Below are 13,471 nucleotides of genomic sequence, written 5' to 3' on the forward strand. Positions count from 1 at the left end.
AGAACATGACTGTGACGCCAGACTTACATTTTAATTTAGTGCTTTTGTGATACTGCCTGTGTACTTATGGAGTCCTGGAGGAGTACTCACCCAGCTGCCTTTGCGGCAGTTGAATGGCCCAAAAGTTTGGGCTTTCATCTTCTTTTCAGGCAAAGTGCATGCTAGGCACATGGTTTGGTGTCTTGCCAAGGCAAAGTTCCTATATCCGTCCATGGGATGGCCTGGGGTGATTGGGTGTTGGGGCAAGAGGCCATGAAGTTGAGCAGGGAGATACCTATGGGCTTGTTCAAGGCTGGGCTGTTGTTGGGGGCCAGCCCAGTGCCTGTGAATAGTGCATCCAAGATAGTTGTGCAATTTCTTCAGTAAGTGGGGCAAATGCAACCCTGCTCCACAGGGTCAACGTGGTGCCAGAGTCTCTAGTGAGCCTTGCCAGAAAGAATAAGGACAGGCTGCAGCGCCATGGCTTCCCAGAGTTATAAAGCAAGATGGTGGGCCTGTGGGATGAGAGTTAAAAACCAGGCTGTTTCTCAGAGGGACCCAACCTAATGTGGAAAGGTGATGCAAAGGCTCTGGCTGTGTGGTTTGCTGATTTCTGAGTTTCACTGAGATTTCTTCTGAGGTTTCACAAAAGGAGAGTGAGATCTCCAAGATCTGTGTCTGCTGCTGAAGCCTTTCCTGAACTGCCTGCTGGCCTGCATGATTCAACAGTTACAGGCTTGGAAAGGGATACAAATGATTCTGAGGGCTGTGGATGAGCATGGGTCTCACTGACTGCTTTTTCCCCTGTCCTCTTCCTGCTCCAACAAGGTAATTTGCCATGCTGTTAGTTGCAATGAAACTGTACGAGTTGCTCAACTGGTGGCCCGACAGAGGAGTTCCAAGAAGAAAACAGTCCGGCAGGTGAACTGTCAGATGAGGCTGAAGAACACATCACCAGTCAGTTTATCAGGTAAGCCATAGGCAGCTCTAGAGGGCCTGCCTTTATGAAAGAACTGTGCAGCTGCTGCACAAAAGTCTTGTCTGTGAGGGTGTGTCACCTACGGCCACAAGTTACAGGGTCCAAGTGGAGAGTTCTTGGGAGGATGAGTGTTCTTGACAAGGATGCTTATATCTGAAAGCCGTGATCTGAGAGAAAGCCCTTTTCAGGTGTGTATGCAAGATGTGAATGATCTTGGAAAACAAAGTCCTTGTAGGATGCTTAGCTTCACTTTCATGTGCTCCTGCTTCTGTGAGGAACACAACTGAGATGCAGGCAAGAAATGTGGCAGTGAGCCTGCAGGTTCTTTAAGGCTGGCCTTGGCCTGTTGTGAAGTGGGAGGATTGAACCATTCCCTCACAGTGAGAAGGAGTCCCTGTAGCTGTGGCTGTTTCAGCAGCTCCTGTTGCTGATGCCAGTGCCACAAAAGTTTTGATGCCCATTTTCGGCTCTTTTTACCTCTTACCTTTTGCATTAGCTCCTGTAGCAGTGTTTTCCTAAAGTATGGGTCAGGTTTTCCTCACTGCTGTGCTGTTGTGACTGTCGGTGGAATTGATTCCAGGATTAAGCCCAGGCAGGACCTGTTTGCTTGCAGGTTGGCAGCTTGGAACAACAGTGGTTCTTCTAGTTTGTGTGTGCTCCCCTGTTGTCTGTAATGAAGTGTTTGCTGCTTCTTGCTTTTCCACAAGGATGCCAGTTGGGAAGCTGAACTAGTGGTTCATATCACAGTTAAATGACAGGGATTATAAAGGCAGGTTGATCACTGTTTTGCACATCAATCCCCTTGGAAGTGTTTGAAACCTCCAACACTGATGTGGCAAATCCAGCATATAAACAGCAAAGTGACCAAGAGCTTGTTTATTCCAGTGTGGCCTGAATGCTGGTGTGTTCCTCTGTGGGTGTAACTTGGTCACCTCTGCTGTGTGGTGGGAGTTCAGGTGCCCACAAACCAGGGTAGAGAAGGAACCCTTTGGGTGGCAGTACAGGAGGTGCCTGGGGAGGTGGAGGTAGACTGGGTGAGAAGAGTGCTACTCATGGTTGCATCTGCAAACTCTTTAGGAAAGCCCAAAGGAACTTTGCGGCAGCCCCGGTCTTTGAACATGCCAGAAGAAGGCAGTTCTAAGAGGCCTGTGCCTCGCCTGCCCCGAGGCAGAGAAGTGGCATGTGGAGGTGTGAAACCTGTGGTGGAGAGTGCCCGATCTGCCTTACCTTCAGCTGCTGGGAGTGGACCACCTAAAGAAATCCCCATGCAGAGGCATGTCACTGTGGTAAACAGGTCAGTGTGTGTGTGTGTGTGCGCGCACAAGGGGAAAATGAAGTGTGATGGACACTTGGATGCAGCCATGCAAGCAGTGTCCTTTGGGAGCCAGTGGGAATCCAGGCCCCTGCCCTTGCAGCAGGTGAAGTCTGAATATGGGATGGTACCCAGGAAGGAGACAGATGATGTTTTGCCTTTTTGGGTGCTGCTATAGCTAGCCTGTGCTCTTGGCCTGTTCCCATGTTTTGGAGAAATGTGGCCAAAGATGTCACAGCAAGGGAGTGTGGAGCTGTTGCCTGGGCCCAGGAGGGAGCTATTGTGGCCTGTGTGACAGAAAGGAGGAGCAGATTTGTGTGCAGGGGTAGGTGATGTGTGTGTTGAGGGTGATGGTTGTGCAGGTGGCTGTTCTTTCTCTCTTGCCTGACTCTGTGTTGCAGCGTCAGTGTTTGTGCCCTTCTCGGCGTGCTGGGAGCCAGGAGCCGGCTGGCCGTGTTTGGGTGAGCTGAGCTGAGGGCTGGAGCTGCAGTTCTGCTGGGCCAGCGCTACATGCTGCTTTTCAGCCCCGTTTGAGCCTCTCTAATCCCGGGGGCTTAGTCAGCTGCTGCCCCATCATTTCTTTCTGTGTTGTTTTTGGCTGCCCTGGGCCGTCAGCTGACGGTGGTGAGAAAGTGTTTGCTGTTACCCATTGTGGCTGTGCTAAGTCCTCCGGAGCTGTGATTGTGGCAGTAATCCTCTGCAGGGGGAGGGCTCCGGCCCGGGCTAGGTTGGAAGTCAGCCTGGCGTTGAATGGAAATGCAGTGGCGTGCCACTTGCACGGTGGCGTATCTGTGGAGTGGCCCAGAGCAGCACAACAGCTTAATCCTGCTGTGGTTCCTGCTCTTTCTGGAAGATCTGCAGAAAGCAGGCATGTCCTGCCTCACCCACCTGCATGAGTTCCATGTGCCATCCGCGGTCTGTTGTGCAGAGAAGGACCAAGCTATCCTGCTGTGACTCAGAAAGGAGTAGGAGCATCTGTGCTTGGGCCTTCCCTTTTCAGTGTGTGCAGATGAGTTGCATATTTTTAAGTGGCACTTCTCTAAAAGGCAGAGGCACTTTGCCTCAGGCAAAGCAAAAAGAGCACTTAGAGTTTTCTCCAAATTAGTTACTATAAAATACAGGAAGTATTTTATAACATTTCAAGATTTGTAATGTGTGAAATAAAATTAGGTAGATGTCACCCCTCTTGTAGCTATTCCTAATGTAGTCTGCTACATCTTGTGTTATCTTTATTCGTCTCTGGCAGTCTCTCCTGAACTCCTTTTAGGTAAGTTTTCTGCCTTTCTTTCTGTTGTCTCTTTCTGCCCTGTGCTGTAGGAGAAGCTACAAGCAAAGTCTGCTTTGGCCCATCTGTTTTTGGAGGAGGAGACATCTTGTGCTTTTGTAAAGACTCCAAATGCTATCCTGTTAGCTTGGGTACATAGTGAAGGGAGAGTTCAGGGAGATGCGATTCATATTCCATGTGAATACAAGGTTGTGTGTGACTGGATTAATTTGTTAATTTGTTTCAACTTGGCCAGTTTGAGGCAGGGCTGGCAAGATCCATGTGTCCTTGCTGCTGGGGACATTTTGTACCTCCTATACCATTGTAGTTGCTTGTAATGTGGGAATTGCAGGAGGGAAGGCTTCTTTGAGCCAGGAGGTCCTGACTTCAAAAAACAGTGTGCAGTGAGTGGAGTTTTGAACAGCATCCCCAAAAATCCTGGGCTGACAGCAGCCTCATAGTTATCTGGCACAAGCTTGAGGACACTATTCCAGCAGGGGTGTCAACACTTGCCTATGAGAGTGACTGAGCCTTCACAGCTCAGGTTGGCTGAGACAAGTCCTGAGGGTGACAGACTCTTTGCCCCACTTCCCAGTTTGGAGTGAGCTGTTATCTGTGTGCAGTTTTTGCCTTTCTGTTACCCACCCTGCCCCTCCATGTACCCACATGGTGGGAAAGGACACCCATGCTCTTATGGTTGTACATAAGGGTCTCTGTTCTTTTCTGTTGAACATCTGTACTGCTATGGCAGATGTGTGTTCCTTGCCTTGACACAATGTGTGCCAGCAACAGACTTTGGATGCTGACAGGTATTGGTGCTCCACCCAGTATCATGCAGTGAAGCTCCTCAATGAGACTGGAAATGGTGGGTTTTTTGTGACTGCCAAAGTCTATGTCCCACCTCTGTAGTGCTTTGTGATATTTTTTTCAGAGATTTTTATGACCACAGCTTCAGGGGCTTTCCCCTGTGTAGCATTTGGTGGAAGGGGAACAGGTTGGTTGTCTTCCCGGTTCTGTCACATTCACATGACAACACAAAAAAACTGAAGATGGTTGTCCAAGGCTTTCTTGCAGATGCTGGTGCAGGATCTGAGGCGTGTCTTTAGAGCAGCAATCTCTGAAGTTATCCTGACTATGTTGCTGTGGCCCCGAGAATCAGGGAGAGACCTTGTCAGTTAACTGCAGAGATCCTTGAGGCTGGAAGGCAGCAGCATGGATGAAAACAGGTTTGGGTGCTTGGTGACATCCTTGTTTGAAGCAGCAGGAGCCATTTGCTGCTGGCCACTACCTGGCCTTGCTGCTTAGATAGCACTGTCCAAGCACCAGAGGGCAGATTGGGGTGGCATGGGCCTCACCAAGATAAGGCACTTGTCAGGGAAGGACATTGCTCCCCTTCGTTGTGAGGCAGTGATGTGTGGCAGTGAGACGTGACTAGCTGCTCTGCTGGAGCTATGCATGGGGACTTGGCAGGGCTGCATGGCTGCTCAGGCATTTGTGAAGGGCCAGGCTGCTGGTGTGGCTAGGAGGCCTCGTGCTGGGAGCAGGCTTCCAGCAGCTGAGGAGCATGAGGCCTTGCAAGTAGCTGAGTTGTCCATAAGTGCAAACTGTAGGGAAGCATGTTGGCCCTGGCACTGTCTGGCCATACCCCATCTCACTGTGGAGACATAGGACCATCATGATCTGTGGGAGCAAGCAGCACATCACACAATTCTTGTCTGATTGCAGCACTCAGATCTGGTGATGGCTGTGCTCAAAGCCCATGTCAGCTTGGAAAGCTGGATGACAGTTTTGTTGTGGGAAACTGTTGAACCACAACAGAAAGCACAGGAAGACCCTGCATAAAGTCTCTTAATACTGAGAGGATCCCAAATCCAATTAGCTTTTACATGTAGCAGAAGGGAATCATCCCTGCTCTGTTACAGGTTTCTTTCCAGGGCGTTCACATGGCATGGCTTGAGCAGGGAATATCTACCCTCTTTCTCACTGGAACTTGCCTGCAGTTCTGGCTGGCCTACCCTGCAGTCACATCACTTGTGTCACCTGATGTGGGGCTTAAGGTGCTACAAGTATGTATGGCACAGAGGACTAGAACACAGCTATGGATTCCTGTTGGCAGGCAGAGGTAGCAGGACAGTCTCCACTACCCATGGGGCTATTTCACAGGATTGTTTTGCTTTCTGCCGAGCAAAGATGGTAGTCTTTTTTGAGTGTGCTTCCATTTAGAGGGCTTTTTTAGCTTGAGTATTTGTTCAGCTTAGAGTTGTCCGTACTGGTAGGTACATGTACAAAGAAGAGGGATCCTGAATTTCTTGTAGCATCTGCATGGGCAGCCACAGCTTTTAAGAAGAGACTGCTGCTACTTAGTGTGGGCATCTGGGGTGTGCCCAGAATGTAGGGGGCTTTTCTGTAGTGCAGATGAGTGTTGTAAGAGGCTTTTCAGATACCCAGCAAGTGTCAGGTGTGAGTGGAAGTTTTGATTTTGTGCGGGTGGCTGTGCTTTTGTACTTTCCGAGTTTCATAAATGTGCTTGTAGTTGATCTGCTGCTGCCAGCACTTCTGGGCATGATTCCTGTTGTGTAAATTGCTGAGCTGGGCAGTGCCTGTCCTCATAGCTAGTGCTGTGGGACATGACTCAGAACAGAAGTATGGTCTTTAGTACAAGTGATATCCCGTAGCTGATGGAGGAACAATGGTTTCATCTAACAGGGACAGCATAAAAGCAGGGGAGACAAATTAATGTTAAATCTTTTAACATGCTTCTCAGAAGAGACACAAATGTGGGAGGTCTCTTTCTGATTCATGGATATGCTCTGATTACAAGTTAATGTGATGACATATAGGGCTTCTTGGTCTTGACTTCCTGTTGCAACTAGCCGCAGCATCATTATGGAACTACTGTCCTACCTTCTCAGAGTCCAGGTGAAGCTGTGAAAATCACCCTTGGTGTTTCTGCAGCTGGTGAGGTTTATGGCTTGCTCCACTGTTATCTCTGAATTCCAGAACTGGCCCTGGGCAGAGATCTTCTGCAAAGCCTGCCCAGTGGTTGTGCAGGGTCTGCTCTGATCAGGAGGTGCCTGGTTCAGAGCAACCTGCTGTGCTATGGTGGAGATGTTGCCTAGTCTTTGATTTCCCTTCTCCAACTCTTGTTCCCTTTTGCTTGCAGTGTATGTAATTATTCCACAGCTGATTTTTTTTTTCCAGGTCTTTGTGAGCTGCACAGTGCTGTGCCCTCTTCAGTGTCAGGAGCTCATTTTAGTGTCTGTATTCCCAAGTAGAGTCTGTATTCTTCCTCTGAAGAACACCTGCAAACACAACATTTGTGTGCTTTCAGTGGGAGAGATCTTCAGAGGAGAATCTCTTAAACAATGTAACCAACAGCATCCATAAAAAGACCTAGAATGCCTATGTGTTCCTAGATACTTTCCCTTTGTTAATGTCTTTTTACTGTGTTTTGTTTCTCACAATAATGAGAAAAATTAATAAACTACCCTTTGATCTGTCCTGTTACTGCTAAGCAGGTTGTCTTCCTGACGAGGATGTTGTGACTACTACTGCAGGAGGCCTTCTAGGAGTGTAAGGAATGTGTGGAATGCATTTTATTTTATGTACAAGTCTTAGAAGCAAATGGAATGTTATTTAGAGAAAGAAGAGTGATTCTAAGCAATTTTCTTTCCAATTTTAGATCTGAGAAGAGGCTGACTGTCCCACCACGATTTCAAAAGGAGTTGCAAGTTCACCTGTCCAGAAGCTCTTCCACAGAGTCAAATGGTATGCCCATTGAGAAATTATTTGTTTACTGCCCAGAGAGGGTGTCATCTTAAAAAAACCCCATCTTATTGGTTGTTTTGAATGAAGATGGGCTTGGATGAGGAATCAAGTTCTGTGAGTGAACCTTTTCACTGTTATTTCATTGTGCTGAGGAAATGTGCGTTTGCTTGTCTGCCTCTCAGTCTTCTAGGAAAAACATTGGGCAGAAGTGTCAAAGCAAATCACAAAGCCAGTGTGAGGAGTTTGGAAATGGGAGGAGTAGGCTTAATTTCACCAGTGGGTTAGGAATCTAGTATAAGGATGAAATCCTGTCTTTCAGGACTAAGCAGCATTACTAATGTATCTGTCCAGCAAATACTCTTCTGCTTGCATGGCTCAACAGTTGTGCACCTGATAGGCTTGCAAAATGATGGTTTCTTTCTTTGAGACTTGTCAGCCTGATTTGTGAAGCTTCAGGTCTGGTAGCAAATAGAGCCCACCAAAGGGAGAAGAGCAGTAGAGGTGAGGCAGCAGGTAAGCTAGTGGTGTGAACCTCCTCCTGGAATAATGAGTACCTGATGAGTTTCAATGTATGAAACTGCCCAGAGCAGCTGAGCAGTTGTCACTTTCCTTGCTCCACTGGAGGGCTTCCTTGGATGCCGTAGCACAGAAAAGCTGCCTATTGGGTGGAGACTTTTCCTCAGGATATATCTTGGAATGAAAGGCAAATCATTGGTCTGATTTGTACACCCATCTGAATATAGAAGAACATTCTTGGTTGTCATGCAGTATCTTTCTGGTGTTTGTACTCATAAAGAAATTATCCTGTGCCCCTCTTGGGATACCATCTTAGTGCAGTGTCTTAGCTGCAGTGGGGCTGGCAGTTCTGTATTCTCTTCCAGAATTCCTTCAGAAGTAACATGTAGCAACATCATATGAAAATAACTACAGTGATTGAAAACTCATTTTAGGTAGTTACTTAATATCTGAGATTTCCATAGTTCTTTGCCATAGGAAGTCACTGAACCAGCCATGCTGGGTGGGAGAGCCATGTTTTAAAGTTGGTGCTATGCTGGCAGATCCCATGTTTAGTTTTAAGTACGGAGGTAATGAGCTGTCTTTCTGTTTGTAGGGCTGTGTTTACTTCAAGGCTGTATTTTTTTTTTTAACAGATAGCTTGAATACATCCACTGCAGAGGCACATACTGTTGCCCCTGGCTCTTCTGCTGCTGATATCCATGAACTTCAAAGTCGCATTAAGGAGCTGCTGAGCAAGTACAGCAGTGGTGTCAGACTGTCAAAGATGCCTCAGATATATCGGGAAATGTACTGGGAGGACCTGAGCACAGAAGTGCTCTATCAGCTTGAGAACTGGCCTCATGTGTGCACAGTAAGTATTGAGCCCTTTTTATGGAAGATGCCAGTATTCTGTAGACTTCTGAATGTTCATTTGCCAAATGTTATTTTATGTGCACCTGCATTTTTCTTCATGCTCTGTAGCAGTGACAGAAAACCCCCACATCCCTTGAAACCCCCACTATGCCCTTTGAAACCCCAGAAAATCACAGTTGGCTGGACTAGTGTTTGAACAAGGAAGGTCAGACTGCATGGTGTTGTGGAGCAAGTGCTTGAGGTTGCTGCCTTGCAACCTTTAACTGACCCCAGTACTGATGACTCAAATAGCTGATGACAGGTGATGTCCATGCCATGTTTGTTGTTCTCGGTTTGGGTTTTCTCCCCAATTGCATTTTATGCTTTTCCTTGTTGGTGGGTTTACCTCCTCTTAAAGCTACAAGCTACCAACAACCTTTGTGAACAGTCTGAGGTCTAACTGTATTTATCTTTCTATAGACTTTTCCAGAGGTCTTTCTCACATCTTAAGCCAAGGAATTTTGCTGTTTAGGTTAGGTTTATGATACAATAATAGATTAAATTGAAGGGTGGTAATGCTGGGGGGAGAGATTACAGCTAAGCCCCTTTCTGCCCTCCTTCTGATGCCTGTTACCCCTTGATTACTGAGGGTGTCATTGCGTCTCTTATTAGGAGCTGATGTCTGGCTGAGTGTCCGCTTAGAGGTCTGACACGAGTTTCATCACCACAGGGTGGAGGGGCTTCAACTGCTATACTTCTGTCTCCTCTTCTGCATATACGGGTCATTTATGGTGTCATGCAACTTTGCATCAAGGCTTTATTTAGCTTTACTTTAACAGGCCAGTGTTAAATGGCCAGTCAGCGAAGACTTTTCATTACCTTGGTATTTGTCAAACTGTGGCACAGAAGAGTATTGAAGTAATAAGAATTATTTGTCTTCTTGAAGTACATTTTTTGTATGTCCGAAGTATTTTCTTTTGTAAAAGCATTAAATACAAAAAAAAATTAAAAGAAAATAACTGAGTTGAACAACTGCTTTTCAGGAATAACACCATTTGTGTACATGTATGGTATTCTCAGATATATAAAATGTGTTTGTAACACCTTACTACAAACACTAGAAATGTATGCAGTCAGAAGCAATTTGTTTTGATGGTTGATGATTGGTTCCTGTGTTATCTACAGGGCAAGCTGTTATGTCTTGAATTGCTTAGTTCATGCAGCAAATTTTAGTCTTTTTTGTAGCTAATGTTCCAGTCAGTCCTGTTCATCCAGTATCTTTGTTCTGTGTTCATTATCCATTTGCTTACTATCTATTGGGTCTATCTCTTTCTTTCTAGCGTGCAAATAAAGTCATTGAAGCATAAATCAGCACTGATTAAATCCATGGAAACATTGTAATACAATGGGCACAGTACAACAGCAGTCAGAACTATCGAGTTATCTTGGCACAATCAGTCTTTTTGTAGAGAACTTAATGAGCTTCTAAAGCCCATCTCAGTTTACTGACTTACAGAATTGTAATTATGGCTCAGGCATGGAGAAGTTTGAATTGGGACTTCTTATATGAAAGCTACAGAACCTCTCTTAAGTATCATCTGTTCCTGATTTAAACATATTGTTTGCAGGTGTACAAGTTTGTAGAACCTTTGAAATGCAGAAGAAAGACTGTACTCTCCAGTGAAAGTAAAGATGTCTGATACCTGAATTATTTCTGGCATGTTGGTTTCTTACACGGGTAGTGTCTGCCAGGCTCAAAAACATGCTTGGTGTTTCTTTTGTTATCTTCTTAAAGAAGAACATATTCCTTTTTTACTCATTCAGATCAGTGTAACATACTTACAAACCAGCAGACAACAAACCTAATACACTTTTAGTGTCTCCAAGCTTTTAATCTGTGTGTTGGAGAGTATCACTTCTGAATAACTTTGCATCTCCAAATCTTCTGTTGGAAAGGTAGGAATTTTATCTAGAAGATGGTAATTTCCATGTTTTTACAACTATGGATAATGGATATTTTCCCTATGTACTGAGTTCAGGTCTCCAAATATCACTGTAAATTGCAGGTTGATGATCTTGTTTTCAGTCTTCACCGTTCAGGCAGGAGGTATTGAGGCTGACTTTGTCTCCATTTGTCTGTTACCTCTCCTCTTTAGGTCGACTTGGTTGAGCATCTTACTTTTAGCAACATACTTTGCACAGCTAAATGCAAAAGTACAAAGTTACCAGGTAGTGGCTAGCAGTCACAGATTGTGGCCCAGCCTTCATGAGCAGTGGGGCTGACAATAAATATGCTCAGAAGTCTTTGTTGTCTAGACAGACCTCAGCCAGGAGAAGAATCTGCTTCAACAGCTCTGGCAAATCCACAGTGTTACTGAATTGTTTGCTTTCACCTCCAGCACTTGTGCTTTGCAAAATGTGATGACTGGTAGTGACCCTCCCACCTTCACCTTTTTTTATCAAATTTTTTTACCTTTCTGTTTGATTAATTACTTTGCCATGTGTCTTTGAGCAGCTAGTGATCCCTATTTTAGACTTGCAACTCTTGTCTCATTTCTATCTTTCTATATATTTTTGTCACAAGTTCTTTCTCACAACTTAGCTGTTTTTTTGCAATTCTGAGTCAAAGTTATATAGTTTTACTGTGTTGAAGCTCAGCCTTGCATCCTTGGGATGCAGGCAGCTGAACCCCTGAGGTATGTAACCTCCTCATACCATGTTTCTGGCCTGTAAAATTTCATTGTAATCTTGGCCATGGACAGAAAGGACTCTCCCTACATTTAAAAAAAAAAGCAGTGGGTTTTTTTTCTGTGTGGACTTTGAAGCTTGGGGAAAAGGGATCTTGGCATTTATAGTAGCTTCATGCAAATGTTGACTCAGTATGGAAAAATGCAAGTTATAAGTATTTGCAAAATAAATAGGAGTGTTTCAGTTGGAAGGAATCTTATCAGTGATCATCTAGTCCAGTTGCCTGACCACTTCAGGAATGACCAAAAGTTAAAACTTGTTGTTAGGGGCATTATCCAAATATCTTTTGAACACTTGTCAGGCTGAGGGTGTCAGCCAAAAAGCCAGTTCCAGTGTTTGCCACGTTCTTGTTAAAGAAATGCTTCCTGAACCTCCCCTGACAGAGTCCTCTGCCTAGGAGGCTTTAGTTCCTAGTTGTCCCACTGAGTACTTGTGACCAGAAGTTATTTCCTACAAACTTTACACTTTTCCCAGATGTGATTGTCACAGCAGTACAGTGTTCACAGTAGATGTCTGGGGAGGTGCAATCTCCAGTAAGAACAAGATACCAACCCAGAGATTTCTCCTGAGTGCCTGTTGGTAGCAGACACTACAACAATGCTCCCTGGAAGCCAGGGTCTCACCCACAACATCACTAATGGTAAGGGCTGTGCAGTCAAACCTCCCCTTTTCATACAGTGCAACTCCTCCACATTGCCTGCCCTGCCCATCCCTCCTGGACAGCCTGCAGCCCTCCATTCCAGCATGCCAGGTGTGGCACTTGTTCCACTAAGTCTTGCTTACACCAAGGAAATCATAGCTCTGGGAACTAACCAGTGCTTGGTGTTTATCCTGTTTGTTTCTCATACTTTGTGTGTTGGTGTTCAACGGGTATTTCAGATGTGCTCCAAGATCAAGTCCAACTCTCGACCAAACACCCATTGTCAACCGTAGCACTGGTTGTCAGTTCAGTCATTTATTGACTGCCTCTAGGGATGGTGACTTGACTGCCTCCCTTGGAAGTCTGTGCACTGCCTGACCCCTTTTTAAGTGGAGAAATGCCTCTTAATCTCCAACCTGAACCCCTCCACCCTAAAAATTCTAAGAATTTTTATTTATTTTTAAAAGAAAACCTTGAAAGAAAGGAGAAACTCCTTTGTTCCTGTTATGTCTTTATACATATAATAAAATGCTAGACCCAGTCAGTTCTTTTTTTCCACTGAAAACTTCCTTCAATTTTAATGGGTGCAATGGCATTTTTAACTGAGGTTGGCATTAATATTTTAGTAGAGTTGGAATTGTCTGTGTGCCCTGTCACTACTTTGCTGAGGAAAAAAGTTGTTGTCCCCATTTATCCACATTCACTGCTGTGCTCATGCTGTGTACTGGCATGCACATTTAGGGAGAGGCTGAAGGTTTTGGGACACATTTTTGTGCTGGTAATAAGCAGCAGAGTCTGTGTCCTCTTGTCCTGTCACTGGTTAACTGGGAGAAGAGATGGACCCCACCTGGCTACAGCCTCCTCAGAGGGAGTTGCAGAGAGTGATAAAGTCACCCCTGAGTCTTCCTCAGGCTGAGCAACCCCAGCTGTTTCAGCCAGTCCTCATAGGAATTACCCTCTCCAGCTCCAACCCTTCACCTGCTCCTTTGCCCTTCTCTGACCTTGCTCCAGCATCTGAATGTGTTTCTTGTTCATGAGGGGCCCAGAACTGGATGCACAGCTTGACGTGTGGCCTCACCAGTGTTGAATACAGAGGGACTGCCCTGGTCCTGCTGGCCACGCTGTTGCTGATACAGGGCAGGATGCCATTGGCTTTCTTGTCCACCAGGTGCTGTTGACCAGCATCCCCCTTTTCTGCTGGGCAGCTTTCCAGGCATTCTGCCCAGCCTGTAGCACTGCACAGGGTTGTTGTGACCCAAGGGCAGGACCTGACACTTGGCCTTATTGAACCTCACACCTTTGCCCTTGGCCCATCAATCCAGCCTGTCCAGATCCCTCTGCAGAGCCTTCCTGCCCTCCGGCAGGTCGACACTTCTACCCAATGTAGTGTCACCTGTGAACCTAGTGAGATGCACTCATCTCCCTCACCGA

At 45.9% G+C, this 13,471-nt stretch overlaps 1 protein-coding gene across 7 annotated transcripts in view; it reads left to right on the forward strand.

Annotated features, from left to right (window-relative positions):
• The window catches only part of TDRD7 (tudor domain containing 7), a 46,954-nt gene that overhangs the window by 11,666 nt on the left and 21,817 nt on the right, over window positions 1-13,471 (forward strand). For all 7 annotated transcript variants that reach the window (XM_064735692.1, XM_064735694.1, XM_064735697.1 and 4 more), the window contains 4 exons: window positions 808-949; window positions 2,036-2,252; window positions 7,217-7,302; window positions 8,454-8,671. In XM_064735692.1, coding sequence (XP_064591762.1) covers window positions 808-949; window positions 2,036-2,252; window positions 7,217-7,302; window positions 8,454-8,671 — 663 coding nt within the window. The remainder of the gene's footprint in view (window positions 1-807; window positions 950-2,035; window positions 2,253-7,216; window positions 7,303-8,453; window positions 8,672-13,471) is intronic.

Source organism: Zonotrichia leucophrys, chromosome Z (assembly GCF_028769735.1).
Source record: "Zonotrichia leucophrys gambelii isolate GWCS_2022_RI chromosome Z, RI_Zleu_2.0, whole genome shotgun sequence".
NCBI lineage: Eukaryota > Metazoa > Chordata > Aves > Passeriformes > Passerellidae > Zonotrichia > Zonotrichia leucophrys.